Below are 15,821 nucleotides of genomic sequence, written 5' to 3'. Positions count from 1 at the left end.
CTAACGGGGCCCCGGGCGGGGGCTCAAGCTCCATCCCCAGTGACGGCACTCCACTCCACAATTTCCAGGCAGCCACTGGGCTGGGAGTCTCGCGCTGGGGGCCGGCGCTGTCTCGCGAGCCCCCTCCTGCAGCCAGCCAATGGGATTGGTTGCTGGCACCGCCCGCCTGCCTGGTGCAGAGCGCTCAGCGCTGCAAGCGGCGCTGCCATTTAAAGGGGCCGCGACCCCTGTCCCGGCTGCTAGGGAGGGAGGTGGAGAAGGAGCGCGGGGCCGTTGCTGTCTGCAGTTCTAGGCTTGTAGCGGTTACTCTAACCCTGCCTCAGGTAGGGGTCGGGTCTGTTCAAGCCGAACCGAACCTGCAGGCTGTATCTCGCAGTAGTCGGGAGGGGGGTTTGAGAAGGAATCGTAGCTCCAAAATGTCTTCCTGTAAATGCCTGAGGTGGGGGGTGGGCAACAGGAGAAGGGAACGACTAGGGGTGCAGTAGGAAAGGGGGACGTGGCTGAGGAAGTGGTCCATCCTGAAAGGTAACCGAGTGTGTGTGTGGGGGGGGAATGGCTAGGGAGAGCAGTTTGTGGGGGCGGGGAAGGGCTAAGAGAAGACGGGGCTCTGTGGGGAGGGGCGGGGGGGGGGCTGGACAGGATGGGTAGAGACTGGAGACCTGAGGGGCTTTTGGAGAGTGAGAAGGAAGCAGAGGCTGAGGTCGCTGGAGCGGGAAAGGTTTTGGCTGCGGCAGCCACAGGAAAATCTGAGGGGGCGTTCAGTCTGAGGTGGGGGGTGTGTGAGAGGTAGGGAGGAAGGAGCTACGAGTCTCGGTGGGGGGTGTCGGGCGGGTTAGAGACCAACTGCCTGGCGAGAGTGGGCACCGGGCCAGGGCAGGGAACGCCACTCCCCACAGAGGGCGCTGTATTGGGGGGCGGGAGTGGACATTGAGACTGAAGCCTCTGGAAATGCCTATTGGCTGTGGGGGACGGCTGCTAATGAGAAATCCAAGTGGACGACGGGGTGTGTCCCACAGCCTACATAAGAAATTCAGGCTAAGACCACCTCTACTGCCCCCTCTTCCGATCTGCAGCCCATACCCAGCCATGGACCCCAGTGATTTCCCCAGTCCATTTGACCCATTGACCCTGCCAGAGAAGCCCCTGGCTGGAGACCTTCCAGTAGACATGGAATTTGGAGAGGATCTGCTGGAATCTCAGACTGCCCCAACTCGAGGATGGGCCCCCCCAGGTCCGTCTCCATCCTCTGGAGCCCTGGACCTGCTTGATACCCCTTCTGGCCTGGAGAAGGACCCTGGAGTAGTCCTGGATGGAGCCACTGAGCTACTGGGGCTGGGGGGGCTACTCTATAAAGCCCCTTCTCCCCCAGAGGTGGACCATGGTCCTGAGGGGACCCTTGCATGGGATTCGGGGGAGCGGACCCTAGAACCTGGACCAGGGTGTCAGACCCCTGAGGTGATGCCACCTGATCCAGGGGCTGGGGCCAGTCCCCCTTCACCCGAGGGACTACTAGAACCTTTGGCTCCAGATTCTCCAATAATCCTGGAGTCTCCTCATATTGAAGAGGAGGAGATAACCCCCCTAGCTACAAGGAGAAGGGGCTCCCCTGGGCAGGAGGAGGAGCATACCCAAGGGCAGCCACAGAGCCCAAATGCACCCCCTAGCCCTTCAGTGGGAGAGACTCTGGGGGATGGAATCAACAGTTCTCAGACCAAACCTGGGGTATCTAACCCTGCTGCACATCCTTCTTTGCCAGGTAGGTTGCCTAATCATTTGGAGGGGGCTGGGGAAAGAAAGGGTGGTGGTAAGGAGGGCTGGCTATGTGCTTTGAGAAGAGGAGGAGGAGGGGGCAGGAGGGTGGAAAGATTAAAGCAGGGCTATGTGTGGTAAAGGAGTTGGGTTTTTGGAAGGAGGAGTGGGGTGTGGTGAAGATTATGGAAAATGGCTGGGAGGAGTGGAAGGGCTCTGCAGGATGAATGGGGTAGTATGAAAGAATGGATTTGATGACAGAGGTTCCCCCTTTCATAGCCCAAGGGGCTTCCAGTGCCAGGGTCCTTCCTTCAGGATTTGAAGGAAAATAGCAGGCTTCTAGGCTCTACGATTTTTCCAGCTGTTTGGTTCTAAATGGGAGTGGAGTTTCTGGGATTGATGGATGGTAACTCCTCTCTGAAGCCCCTAATAGCATACTGATTTCAGGATAATTGTAAAGAGGCAGGATCTAGGATTGCATCTCTGATAGGGGAGGGGCAATCTAGACCTGGAGCTCTAGTTTCTTCTTCCTTAATCTACCTAGTGATATCCTTCCTCTAGCCTGTGACAAGGATCTTCAGATATATAAACTGATAGATGTCATCAAAGCTCAGAGAAACCTGCCCATACATTGATGGGTTTCCCCCCTTCTTGATCCCTTTAAATGGTTCCATTTGTTTTTGTTGGTAAAATATAAATTCTTCATGTACGATGGGACAGAAATGATTGGAGAATAGCAGCACCCCCCCCCCCATTTTCACGTTGTATCGAGTCTGAGGTAACTCTGAAAGGGTGAGAAGCCACAGACACTCTTCCTGTTTAGTTTTCAGTAAATTCTTCCCCAGGAATGGATGTGGGGGTTGGACCTGGGCAGGCTGGAGATTTAGGCTGCCTTCTTGCTTCCTTTGCAGGAGATGGCCTGACTGGGAAGGAGATGGAGAAGCCACCTGAGAGGGTGAGGGGGGGGAGGGGATTGGAAAGAGTCTAGTTCCCCTAAAGCTCTAATAAGGACAGAACCTTCATTTTCCTTCCCAGATGTTGGGGGGGGTGCTGTCAGGAGAGTCAGAGAAGGGAGGAAGTCTTGTGTCTACTGATTCTTAGAATAAAGTCCAGCTCCCGTTTCCCCCACTTCTCTTTAGAGATGGGCCAAGGGTCCCGAGTCTCTCACCTCACCTTCCATCTCCTATTCCCTCCCCAAACCTTGAACTCCACTAGTGTCAGCTTTGCCCCTGCCCCTCTTTCCAAGGTACAGAAGAGAAGCGAGCGCGTTAGAAGAGCAGAACCTCCAAAGCCTGAGGTTGTGGACTCCACTGAGAGCAGTAAGTAGGATTTGAGGAAGTGGGACCTGGGAATTCCGGGTGCAGAGGAGCTAAAGGTGGGATTATGACAGGGCATAGATCTTCTGGCTCCTGTAGTTCCTCTCTGCAGAAAGAGAAGTGCCTGTCTCTGCTGTGGGTTGGCATGGGAACCAAGAGGTAGTCGGGGGAAATTGAAAACAAGAACAGTAAGAATAGTAAGTTTCAACTATACTGTCCCTGTCCCCAGTCTTCTCTCTTAGAACCCCCTCTTCTCCTGAATATTGTAGGATAACCATGAGTAGCTTAAGATCCGGTATAATGGGAAAGGAAGTATAAGGGCCAGAACAAGAGGCGTGCCAGAGATCCCAGGATCCATATTGAACTTACTGTTGATCTTATCATCAAATGACTGGAGATCTGTTCTGGTGGTCTTTTCTCACTGCTCCGCCTACTCTCACAGTTCCAGTGTCAGATGAGGATTCTGATGCCATGGTAGATGACCCCAATGATGAGGACTTTGTGCCATTCCGGCCCCGGCGCTCTCCTCGCATGTCCCTGCGCTCAAGTATGGCACAAAGGGCTGGGCGCTCTTCAATGGGTACCAAGATGTCTTGTGCACATTGCCGGACACCACTGCAGAAGGGGCAGACGGCCTATCAGCGCAAGGGGTTGCCTCAGCTCTTCTGTTCTTCATCCTGTCTCACTACTTTCTCCAAGAAGCCCTTGGGCAGAAAGACCTGTACCTTCTGCAAGAAGTGCGTTCAGATTTTAGGGTGGGCGGGGCAGGGACTAGGGGAGGGAGTTATGGGTGAGAGAGATTATGTTGGCAAAACCAAGCAGGATGGAGAGGATAGGGTTAATTTTAGGGAAGTGGTTAGAGTATTTGACTCTGTGGTCATCAGTAAGAGTCCTAGGGAGTGCAGGGGTTACTGCTAGAATGAGAGGATGGTCCTGGATTACTCAAACCTGTTCCCACCTCCAGGGAGATCTGGAACATCAAGGACTCAGTTGTGGTACAGACTGGTTCAGGAGGCTCCTTCCATGAGTTCTGCACATCTGTCTGTCTCTCTCTATACGAGGCCCAGCAGCAGCGTCCAATCCCCCAGTCTGGGGATCCTGCCGATGCCACTCGCTGCAGCATATGCCAGAAGACTGGAGAGGTGAGGGTACTCACCACAGGCCTGCTGGCTCTGACCCGCCCCTCTGGTTCTTGAGCTGCAGGAGCTGAACCCTGGGAGAAAGGGATTTGGGTGGAAAAGGTAGCTAATAAGAGGGAAAAAAAATTCAAGGATAGAGCTTCTCCCAGGATGTATGCAGCTGACCTTCTTACCTCCCAGGATCTCGTCATCAAGTCTACCGCCTGAAGCACAGGTTGGGGGGTCCTAGGCCCATTGTCTGCTGTAAAGGTCTAGGGTGAGGTGGGAGTCCTGTCCTTGCATTGATTTGGGGTGGGCGGTGGTGGCCTGGCCTCAGCTCAGGGTGCGTATATGTATGTGTGGCAGGTTCTACATGAGGTCAGCAATGGCAGCGTGGTGCACCGACTCTGCAGCGATTCTTGCTTCTCCAAATTCCGAGCCAACAAGGGACTGAAAACCAACTGTTGTGACCAGTGTGGGGCTTATATCTATGCCAGGCCTGGGGGCCTTGGCCCAGAGCTCCTGTTCCATGATGGTCAACAAAAGCGGTTTTGCAACACAACGTGCTTGGGGGCATACAAGAAGGTGGGGCCGAGGGAGTAGTGAATTAGAGGGCTATGGAAGGGGGTGTGGTCCTTGGGTGATAAATAAAGGTGCCTGAAGGGTCGAGGGCTGGGAAAAATAAAACAAATAAAGGGGGTTTCAATTGTATCTGTTATGTTTTATTTTTGAAGCTGGCTGGTGGACACACAGGTCTTTGTTATATCATCATTATACTTTTTTGTATGCCTGAAATATTTCATGTTTAAAAAATTTTAAAAATAAAAGTGAAGGGACAAATCCAGCCTCAGCCTCTCCTTCCCCATCCTCACAGAAAAACACACGTGTGTACCCATGTGTCTGGTGCAAGACCCTGTGTAAGAACTTTGAGATGCTATCACATGTGGATCGTAATGGCAAGACCAGCTTGTTCTGTTCCCTGTGCTGTACCACTTCTTACAAAGTGAAGCAGGCAGGGCTCACTGGTAGGTGCAAAGCCCTCTTCTCTGAGATCCCTGCTGGCCTTCCTTCTACTTCCCATATTCCCCTCTTGTAGAGTAATTTCTGCTGCCCAACCTCAGTCCCAGCCACATCTTCCCATGAACTTTCTATTTCATCTCTCCCCTACCTTACACCTTCTATGTGCTCTCTCTTCCTCTTTCTCTTTCTTTCTCTCTTTCTTTCTATGCCCCAGGCCCTCCCCGACCCTGCAGCTTCTGCCGCCGCAGCCTCTCTGACCCTTGTTACTACAACAAAGTTGATCGCACAGTCTACCAGTTCTGCAGCCCCAGCTGCTGGACCAAGTTCCAGGTACTCCATACCCTGGACCAGGGATAAAGGGAGTGGCAACAGGGAAAGGGTAGGAGAGCTGGGATAGGTAGGCCTGGGTAGAGGCAAGAGCAAGCCTGACCTCCCCTCTCCTCCAGCACTGCACACATCTTGCCCCCTTATCTGTCTTCCTTCCCTCCAGCGTACTAGCCCTGAGGGGGGCATTCACCTGAGCTGTCACTACTGCCATAGCCTCTTCAGTGGCAAGCCTGAGGTCTTGGAGTGGCAGGTAAGATCCCCCCCCCACCTACATCTTGCCACATGTTTGAAGAAGTCTCAAGTTGTGCCTATCAGGTGCAGATGTCGTAGCTCTGCCCTCCCTGCCCTGTGTTTCCACCTCAGGACCAGGTCTTCCAGTTTTGCTGCCGTGATTGCTGTGAGGACTTCAAGCGGCTTCGGGGTGTGGTATCCCAGTGCGAGCACTGCCGGCAGGAAAAGCTCCTGCATGAGAAACTTCGATTCAGTGGGGTAGAGAAAAGCTTCTGCAGTGAAGGTAAGGGAGTGAGCTAGGAACCAAGGCCCTGCCTCCTATGGCGAAGAAAGGAACAAGGCTTAGGAAGCAGGGTGTAAGGTGTAAGTAAGCCTTGTCAGGATGTTCTACCCCATTTATGCTAAGGCTTTAGGTGCAGGACTGTTTGGAGGAGGTTGCAGATGCAGCACTCTGGAAAGACTGGGTCTAACTCCTGCGGGCAACTCTGCCTCCAGGCTCTCGTCCTGTTGTCTCCTTTCTAGGCTGTGTGCTGCTGTACAAGCAAGATTTTACCAAGAAGCTGGGCCTGTGCTGCATCACTTGTACTTACTGCTCCCAAACCTGTCAGCGTGGCGTCACTGAGCAACTGGATGGCAGCACCTGGGACTTTTGCAGCGAGGACTGTAAGACCAAGTACCTGTTATGGTACTGCAAGGTAAGGAGAGTCAACATGTCAGACAGAAGGTGGCAGGGGTATCAACTGTTATAGTGACATCAGCACCAGCCTTCCAGGGAGGGGAGCTCACCTCCCCAGTCTCTAAGCTGGTTGAGTCTCCAAAGACAGAGAAACATGGCTTATCCTAGAGGAGGGCCCAGCACATTTGCAAGAGGCAGGTCTGACCATTCTGTCAATACCCTCAGGCTGCCCGGTGCCATGCCTGTAAGCGACAGGGGAAGCTGCTGGAAACCATCCACTGGCGTGGGCAAATTCGTCATTTCTGCAACCAACAGTGTCTGCTGCGCTTCTACAGCCAGCAGAACCAACCCAACTTGGATACCCAGAGTGGGCCAGAAAGCCTACTGAACAGTGAGTCTGGGACACTTTTACACTACTAGAATGGCCTGGGCTCTTCTAATTTTGGGTCAAGCCATTCTTCAGTTTGCAGTTAATTATCCTGGCTAGAGTGCCTGATATTGTGCTCCTTTGATCTTTTGGACTCTTCTGGGTATTCTTGTTTAAGTCTTGGAGTGAGAGTCTACTCGTTCTCCCTGAGGATATAGCTTAAGGTGTACCCAGATAGGATGGCACTTGTAGTGGGTATGTTAGTTTTCAGAGAAAGGGAAGTACCAGCACAAGCTTCACCTTTAGTGACACAGAAACCATTTCTAGAATGTTAGCCTTGTTGTACCACAGTCATTGTCCTGAAGGGGGTCTAAATATAAGGTATAAAGCGAGAGACAGGAAGAGGTGGCATTGCTTTTTAAATGTAGTGTGTCATTCTTTTTGGTAGCCAGAAGCAGAGAATCTTCTTGGCTATTGTTTCTGGGGCCCAGAGAAGACTAGACCTGGAGAGTAGGAAGGAAGAGAAATCCAAGACTTATTTCTCTTTAGTGTGCTTTTTTATAAAACTCTCCTGGGGGAAAAATGGTGAGGCAAACAAACAGTTCCTCCAGCAAGAGCGTTTATTTGTTTGATTCTACAGGTCAGTCTTCTGAGTCAAAGCCCCAGACACCCTCTCAAACCAAAGTGGAAAGCAACAACACAGTGAGGACCCCAGAGGAGAATGGGAATTTGGGCAAGGTCAGGACAAAAGCCAAGAGGGAGGGTTATCTCAGAGGAGGGGACTGTAATTTACAGAACTAACACTCCTTTGATGCTGTAGATCCCTGTGAAGAGAGCAGCTCCAAGTGTGCCCACCCCTCCACCCCCACCACCCCCAGCAACACCCCGAAAAAACAAAGCTGCCATGTGTAAGCCGCTGATGCAGAATCGGGGAGTCTCTTGCAAGGTGGAAATGAAGTCCAAAGGAAGTCAGACGGGTGAGTGCCATGATACCTCTATTCCACAGACAGTATTCCTACGTCCTAAGCCTCCAGCCTTAGGTTCAGGAACTGGACCAGGGCATTCCTTGGGCAGCTCTCTCTCTCTCAGTCTGTTGGTCTGTTGAAGGGCAGTTTTGTGATAGTGAACACATGTTTAGAGCTTTTGGGAATAACAAATGAGCATCGGGTCCTAGGTCAGATGTCACTCATCTAAAACAGGTGCTAACAAGACTTCTCTTGTCTGCAGAAGAGTGGAAGCCGCAAGTGATTGTGCTGCCCATCCCAGTGCCCATATTTGTGCCAGTGCCTATGCATCTGTACTGCCAGAAAGTCCCAGTGCCTTTCTCAATGCCCATCCCGGTAATTGTTCTTGCTTTTTCCAACGGGTCCTCCTTTACCCTTCTAGGATTGAGGCCCACCCTCTCTGGCTTTCCCATAAGCTGGTACCTTTATCCACTGGTATGATTCTTGGCATTTAGTTGGGAATTGTGCCTCCAGGTGCCTGTGCCCATGTTCTTGCCTACTACCTTGGAGAGCACAGAGAAGATCGTGGAGACCATTGAGGAGCTGAAGGTGAAGATCCCTTCCAACCCCTTGGAGGCTGACATCCTGGCCATGGCAGAGATGATTGCAGAGGCTGAAGAGTTAGACAAGGCCTCCTCTGATCTTTGTGGTATGCAGTAGATAGTGGTGATGGTGGAAATAGTGCTTTCAGACTATCTACCTAGGAGGGTGGGGTGTGTGGTCTTGGTGCTAAGTGGGGGTAACTGGGATCAACCCCTGAAAGCCTGTGTGGGGATTGGACAAGAACTGCAGTGACTGAACTGACTTCTCTGCCTCCCAGATCTTGTGAGCAACCAGAGTGCAGAGGGACTTCTGGAAGACTGTGATCTGTTTGGGACAGCTCGGGATGATGTCCTGGCCATGGCTGTTAAGATGGCTAATGTCTTGGATGAGCCTGGGCAAGACTTGGAGGCTGATTTCCCCAAGAGTAAGTAGGATTTAAGGAATTCCCGTTGAATATGGTAGCATTTGTGTTATTAGGAGAGGAGTGTTTCTTGTGATCTTAAGTATGACTCTAAAACATACTCATTAAGACAGGATGTTCTTGTTTTGTTTGAAATTTTTGAGGCAGAGTGTCATATAGCTCAGGCCATCCTCATACTTACACTGTAGCTGAGAATGACCTTGAATTTCTGATCCTCCTGCTTAAATTTTTGGTGTGTACCACCACTCCTAATTAAAATGGTACTGGAGGTTGAACCCAGGGCTTCATGTATACTAAGCTACATCCCCTAGCCTTTGTTTTTGTATTTTCAGTTGTGTGTGAATGTGTGTGCATATGGGTATGTGTGGATGTTCGTGTGTGTACGGGTCCATGTTGAGGCCAGAGGAAAACCTTGGGTGCCATTCAAGTACTGTCCACCTACTCCTTGACACCGGGACTCCTTCGCTGCCCTGGAACTTGCCAACTAGGCTAGGCTGGCTGGTCAGCAAGCCCCAGGAGTCCACTTGTCCTTGTCTGTTCAGTGCTGGAATTACAAGTGCATGCTACCATGCCTGGCTTCTCCTATGTGCTAGGGCTTCAGACTCAATTCCTTATGCTAGCGTAGCAAGCATTTTACCGACTGAGCTATCTCCCTTGTCCCCATTGTTTGTCACCATTTTTGTGTCCAGTTTAGTCATGTTAAGTATATTCCTTTTGCTTGGGTTTATAGGAATTAAAACTAGGGTCCTGTGTATGTTAGGCAAGCTCCACTACTGAGCTACATCCCAGTCCTGGTTTTTTTTTTTTTTTTTTTTTTTTTTTTTGCTTTTTATTTTGAGAGAGGGTCTGAGTTGCCCAGGTTGGCTTTGAACTCATTCTGTGGCCCAGGAAGTCCTGTGCCACCATACATAGCTTGTGTCTGGTGTGTCTTTGACTCCCTTTCATATTGCTTTACTGGTTCCTGTTGAGTTCAGTGAGGCCAACCAAGTAAGTGGTTCTTCCTCTTGAGTTAAATGAGCAAGTAGCAAGGATGGGATAAGAGGAATTTAGAGTTGAGACCTAAAGAAGTTAATTTCTTCTTTCTGCCCCTTCTATTAGATCCTTTGGACATTAACCCAAGTGTAGACTTCCTCTTTGATTGTGGCCTTGTAGGGCCTGAGGATGTATCTACTGAACAGGACCTTCCTAGAGCCATGAGGAAGGTGAGAACTGGGGTTACTATATCCACAAAAAGAAACTGGACAGCTGAAGGGGTAGGGCTGCTCTCAGAGCTGTGCAAGAAAGCTTAATGTGACCTTCCCTGGCCTCCTTTCTCCAACGATAGAAGGACTGAGACCTAGCCACCAAAGTTTGCTTTTCTCTCAGTAAAAAAGATCATGAAAGTTATTCTGGGACTCTGCCATGGAGCTTTCTGTGTTCTTATCCCAGTGCTCCCATTCCTGGTGGTGAGTGCTGTCCTGACTAGCTTCTATGCTGCCCTGGCCTTGCTTTCCACCTTTCTCCTTTTGTCTTTCTTTCCAGGGTCAAAAGAGGCTGATGCTTTCTGAAAGCTGTTCCAGGGACTCTTTGAGCAGCCAGCCTAGTTGTACTGGTCTCAACTATTCTTACGGTGTCAACGCTTGGAAATGCTGGGTACAGTCAAAGTATGCCAATGGAGAGACCAGCAAAGGTGATGAGCTACGCTTTGGCCGTAAGTACATGGGAGGGAAAGAAAAGGGTCTATACCTAGGACCAGCTGAAGATACCTAGGAATGGTAAGGGTATGATCACTTATGGCTTCCCCATCCAGTAAAGACAACTAACAGTTGTAGACTAAATGGAGAACCTGTTTCAGTCCAAGGCTGAGGACTCCTTTTGTAATTCTTTTTTTTTTTTCAGGAGCTAGTTATGACTGAAGGGCTGTTTGTGGAGCTAACAATTAATTGTGCAAATGAAGGTTTCTTAACCCTGTCCTTTACTACATGTCACTACAGCCAAACCCATGCGTATCAAGGAGGATATTCTCGCCTGTTCAGCTGCTGAGCTCAACTATGGTCTGGCCCAGTTTGTGAGAGAAATTACTCGACCCAATGGTGAACGATATGAACCTGACAGTATCTACTACCTGTGTCTTGGCATTCAGCAGGTAACTCTCGCACACCACCTGCTTTTCTCTCACTTCTCACACAGTCTACAGAATTCTACTAGAACTGTTTCTAACCCATTCCTCCTTATCACTTGTCTCTGACCCTGAATAGGCAGCTTACTTAAATTTCCTTTGGAAAATAGACATCAGTGACCTTCTAAAACTTCTTCATCCCAGGACTCTTGTTCAAGCATCAGTGTTGATTGCTATCTGGAAGGATGTGAAGGCTGAGTTCCTTGAGTAGTTAGGTAAAGTTTAGTTCTGCCTAGGAGAGCTTAGCAGTTATGACTTAATGATATGGGTATCTGAGCTTGTGAGGACCATCTCCAAGCCTCTGCCTCTTTTCAGCAAAGCCTCAGTACATCAGCAATGTAGAAACACACCTGAGGGAGAGCACTCTGGGTTATCTACTCAGCAGTTTGTTCCCATCCCTTTTAATTATCAAAGACCATGACTGCTTTCATCATCATGGTCCAGCCTAGCTTTATGTATGTTTGTTTTTCTTTCTTTAGTATTTGCTGGAAAATAACCGAATGGTGAACATTTTCACGGACCTTTACTACTTGACTTTCGTTCAAGAACTCAACAAGTCTCTGAGTACCTGGCAGCCCACACTCCTCCCCAACAGTAAGGGACAGAACTTAGCAATCCATTTTCCCTCTCTTCCCTTCTTCCAACACACCACTGCAAGAGTCCTGTACTGGCTAAACTATTACTCTTTACTAAGGGTTCAAGGGTAGGAGTATGCACCTGGATGCCACGGGGTTTCAGGCTAATGGAGCCAGAATCCTTGCCCTTGAGCATGAGGAGGAGAGCCACATGTGGTGACGCATGCCTAGAATTTCAGCACCAGGGGAGGCTGAGGCAGAATTGTGAGTTCTGGGCCAGCCTAGACTATATATTAAAATACTGTCATTTTTAAAGATAAGAACATGAGTTGGACCTGGTGGTATATGCATTTAATCCCAACACTTGAGAGGCAGAGGCAGGTGGATCTCTTTGAGTTTGAGGCTAGCCTAGTCCAGACCAGCCAGGGCTACATAGGGTTGCCTTATTTTGTTTTTATGTTTTGTTTTTGAATAGGAACACTAAAAAAAAAAAAAAGGAAGATGAGGAGAGGGTCAAGGCTTCAGTCTCATCCAGGAGCAATAATTTGTGTCTGTAGTTCAGGCTACTCAGGAGACTGAGACAAGATCTCAAGTTCAAGGCTAACCTGAGCTACATAGGGGAAACCTTTTCTTAAAAAGAAAAAGAGAAAAAAGACTCAAAGAGACTCAGATCTTTAGATTTATCTCTGGAACCAGAAATAGTTCAGGTTTGGATGATAAGTTGATAAAAAAAGAAAGAAAGGAAGTTGTGGGAATTCTAAGCTTTGTGTCTACCTGCATATAACTTAGAGGTGGTCAGAGAAGTGTTTCAAGGAGATGAAAAGTATATTAAAAATGCCCAGTTCCAGGACAGGCAAGGAGACACAGAAAAACCCTGTTTCAACACCCCCAGCCCCCAATTTCCCAGTCCTACTGTGTAGGTCAGCTGCCAGGATTTGTATGTACTAAGAAGCCCACAGTTAAGTGTATGCATGTTAGGAACTCAGGTGGCTTTGGGAAGCCGACCCCCTTTGTTTTTTCTTTTTGTCCATCACAGATACTGTATTCTCCCGTGTGGAGGAAGAACACCTCTGGGAGTGCAAGCAACTGGGGGTTTATTCTCCCTTTGTCCTTCTCAACACCCTCATGTTCTTCAACACTAAGTTTTTTGGACTGCAGACAGCTGAGGAACACATGCAGCTCTCTTTCACTAATGTGGTACGGCAGTCTCGAAAGTGTACCACGCCTCGGGGCACCACAAAGGTGGTGAGCATCCGCTACTATGCCCCAGTCCGACAGAGGAAAGGGCGAGGTATGAGGCTATCCCCTTCCTTTGCTTTTTGTACTTTATGTTCTTTTTCATGGCATTCCCACCATACCTCTGCTTTGCCATTAGCTTCCCTGTTTCCAGAAAAGATGAAAACAGCCCTCCTGATAGACAGCAGCTGGCTGTTTCTTAATAGGAAGGCAGTTAACTGCCTGTTTCTCACCTTCATCATTTCTAGGCAATTTATTTGCTTGCCTTCTTTTGAGAGAATGAGGGTGAGCAGGTAGTAAGCTATTAGTTGTATTTGGCTATCAGAGAGAGTTGAAAGCGAATACAAACCTTTTCATGATGCAAAACCTACATACTCAGGACTGGAAACATGGCTCAGTCAGTAAAACACATGCCCAAGCCACATAGCCATGAGCATCTGAGTTTGGATCCCTAGCACCCAAGTGAGCCTAGACATGGTGGCCTATGTCTATAACCTAGACTAGAGCAGGCAGGGTGGAGACGGGCAGCTTCCCAAGAGCTCATCGTCCAGCTAGTTGGTGAGATCCAGTCTCAGTGATAGACTCTGTCTCAACATAATGTAGAGCGGATAAAGGAAGGCACCAAAAGTCAGCTTCTGGCTTCCACAGTGCACACTACAACATAAACATGAACACACACACACACACACAGAAAAACAACAATCGAATAAAAACTGTGCAGAGGAAGAAAAAGAAACTACATTTTGGTTTCCATTCTCTTTGGCCCTGGAATTCTGACCTGTCTGTGAGTGATTCACCAGGTCCCTTCTGTCTAACCTGATGTACAAAAGTGGTGGCCATCATTTTTAGTCTGACCTAGAAGGCAAGCCCAACCTTCTAACAATGTGTTTTACCAATTATTTTGTCTACCTTCTGAGAGCACCTCTTTAACGCATAGCACCTTGGGAATGAGTGTAAACACTTTAGCAGGAAGAACTGGGGACGGCTGCAGAAGAGCACATGTATAGAATGTTTGATTAGTGTGGAAAGTAACAAACTCTTCTGCTTTCCTTCCCTCCCTCCCTCCCTCCTTTCTTTCCTTTGTTGTTTCTTGTGTAACAATGGAGGTAGAACCCAAAGCCCTGCCTATGCTTAGCAACAACTCTTCCACCTGCTATACCCCCGGCCTTTCATTACTCCCCCTTTATTTCCTTATGGAGCTGTATTTGGTGATCCTGCTGCCTTATCTCAGTATCCTTGATCATGCTCTGGGAGGTGGCTCATTGGCCTGTGTTCTAATGAGTCTGGGTCATTTCTTCCCACTATAGACACAGGTCCTGGGAAACGAAAGAGAGAAGATGAAACTATCTTAGAGCAGCGTGAGAATCGCATGAATCCCCTCCGCTGCCCCGTCAAGTTCTATGAGTTCTATCTCTCAAAATGGTGAGTTGGTGAGTCTGTAAGAGTAATGTACTGTGTAGAAGAGGCCTGCTTTGCCTTGGTACTACTGATACCTGTCTTCCCATCCCCATCTCCACTATTATAGTCCTGAAAGCCTCCGGACTCGAAATGATGTGTTCTATTTACAACCTGAGCGTTCCTGCATTGCTGAGTCACCTCTCTGGTATTCTGTGATTCCCATGGACCGAAGCATGTTGGAGAGCATGCTCAATCGCATTCTGGCTGTGCGTGAGATTTATGAGGAACTTGGTCGTCCTGGGGAAGAAGACCTAGACTGAACCCATGTGGTACCTTGTATCCATCTATCACATCAGTGTCTGTCCTGTGGGATAACTGGCCCAGGAACCAATGCTATCCATTCTGAAGGGCCTTGACCGGCTCCTTCTATTCTCTCATTCCCTGCCTTTCCCAGAAACCCTGCCTTTAACCTTCTTTCATACCACTTGATAATCATGGGGCCCCAGCGTACTCAGGGGCTAGTCCCCCAGTGATGGACGTGAACCATGTAACCTGTTTTGTTTATGTAAACCCTTTCTGCTGGGGCCTGACTCTGATGGAGTGATGATAGCTCTGGTGATCCTGTTGGCTTTGGGTTTCCTGACCTACATCTATGTAGGTGAAGCCCTGTGCTCCTAGGTCTGACCTAGGGAAGAACCCAGCTGCCTTCTCTGCCCTGTACCCTCTCTCCTTCCTCTGTACCATGTGAAAGGGTCTTGTCTGAGAGGTCTGAAAGTGAGGGGACCATTCACCTACAGCACAGAGCTCAGACACTCTGATCCCTGAAACAAGTGATTGTTGGCATCCTTCACTACCATACCCCTTACCCTACCGTTCAAGCACCACTTGTGGGTGCTACAGTTTCTCAAAGGTTCCAAATGCTTTCTTTTCCTCAAAGGCAGAGAATGACTCAGTATGGGGAGCAGACTCCTATTGTGCAGATGATTCCTTTCCCCTTGGTTTATGTGTTTGTCTCTCTCTGCCATCTTAGGGTGGCATGAACCATGGTGTCAACATGCTTAGCCCTGCTGTAACTGCCTCCCTTTAGTTCCATGAACAGAGCTCCCAAGGCAAAAATGACCTTCTCACTTGGATTGGGGCTGGGTTCCCCGATGTTCTACCCCTATCATCAGAGTCACGCCCACCCTATGGGTCCTAGGCCATCCAGGATGGGGTTTGTGGTCAAAAGATAGATGAGGAGCTGTGGGCCAAGGTCCTGCTCCTACTGCCTACATCTTCCCTACCCCATCTTACCTTTGTGGGCCCAGAAAAGTTAGTGTCTGGCAGAGGGAGCACCCAGTTCTTTCCCTGTTGGCTTTGCTGTTCCCCAGCCTTCTTTTTTGTGTTTTTATAACTGTTATCAGTTTAGCCACTGTTAAAATGTATATATTGTACTGAGGTGCCTGGCCTGTTCCTTCAGTGAGCCATGCCCACCCTTGTGTTGTAGTGAGAAACTGTTGTCACAACTAACTTGTCTCTGGAATTGTTTCAAATAAAGAGTTAAAGTTGTTCTTTGTTTTCTCTGGGGAGGGAGAGCTGGATTTGGAGAGTGGAAGAGAAGAGAAAGAACACTAACTGTGAATCCCCAAGGATTACTCTTACCTCATCCAATGACTATTAGCAAGTTGGTCCTTTTGTCATAC

General features: G+C 49.2%; 1 protein-coding gene across 7 annotated transcripts; it reads left to right on the top strand.

Moving 5' to 3' along the window:
• Window positions 1-221: 221 nt before the first annotated feature.
• On the top strand, window positions 222-15,605 carry ZMYM3 (zinc finger MYM-type containing 3). 7 transcript variants are annotated; one of them, XM_080909911.1, is made up of 25 exons: window positions 222-323; window positions 1,074-1,756; window positions 2,661-2,704; window positions 2,996-3,068; window positions 3,508-3,802; window positions 4,030-4,207; window positions 4,550-4,768; window positions 5,058-5,208; window positions 5,418-5,533; window positions 5,694-5,780; window positions 5,894-6,044; window positions 6,284-6,456; window positions 6,663-6,828; window positions 7,445-7,542; window positions 7,625-7,781; window positions 8,032-8,144; window positions 8,283-8,457; window positions 8,629-8,775; window positions 9,871-9,974; window positions 10,294-10,462; window positions 10,746-10,897; window positions 11,410-11,524; window positions 12,542-12,796; window positions 14,049-14,163; window positions 14,267-15,605. In XM_080909911.1, exons 2-25 carry the CDS (start codon window positions 1,087-1,089, stop codon window positions 14,457-14,459), a joined length of 4,116 nt encoding a protein of 1,371 aa, XP_080766037.1. In that variant the 5' UTR covers window positions 222-323; window positions 1,074-1,086; the 3' UTR covers window positions 14,460-15,605. The 7 variants fall into 7 exon arrangements, with proteins under 7 accessions (XP_080766037.1, XP_080766041.1, XP_080766040.1 ...); XM_080909913.1 differs by lacking the exon at window positions 222-323 and adding an exon at window positions 393-525 and having other exon boundaries at window positions 1,074-1,231; window positions 3,002-3,068; XM_080909912.1 differs by lacking the exon at window positions 222-323 and adding an exon at window positions 393-525 and having other exon boundaries at window positions 1,074-1,231.
• The last annotated feature ends 216 nt before the right edge of the window (window positions 15,606-15,821 follow it).

Source organism: Micromys minutus (assembly GCF_963924665.1).
Source record: "Micromys minutus genome assembly, chromosome: X".
NCBI classification, from domain to species: domain Eukaryota; kingdom Metazoa; phylum Chordata; class Mammalia; order Rodentia; family Muridae; genus Micromys; species Micromys minutus.
This window is presented reverse-complemented; position numbering and strand designations above follow the sequence as displayed.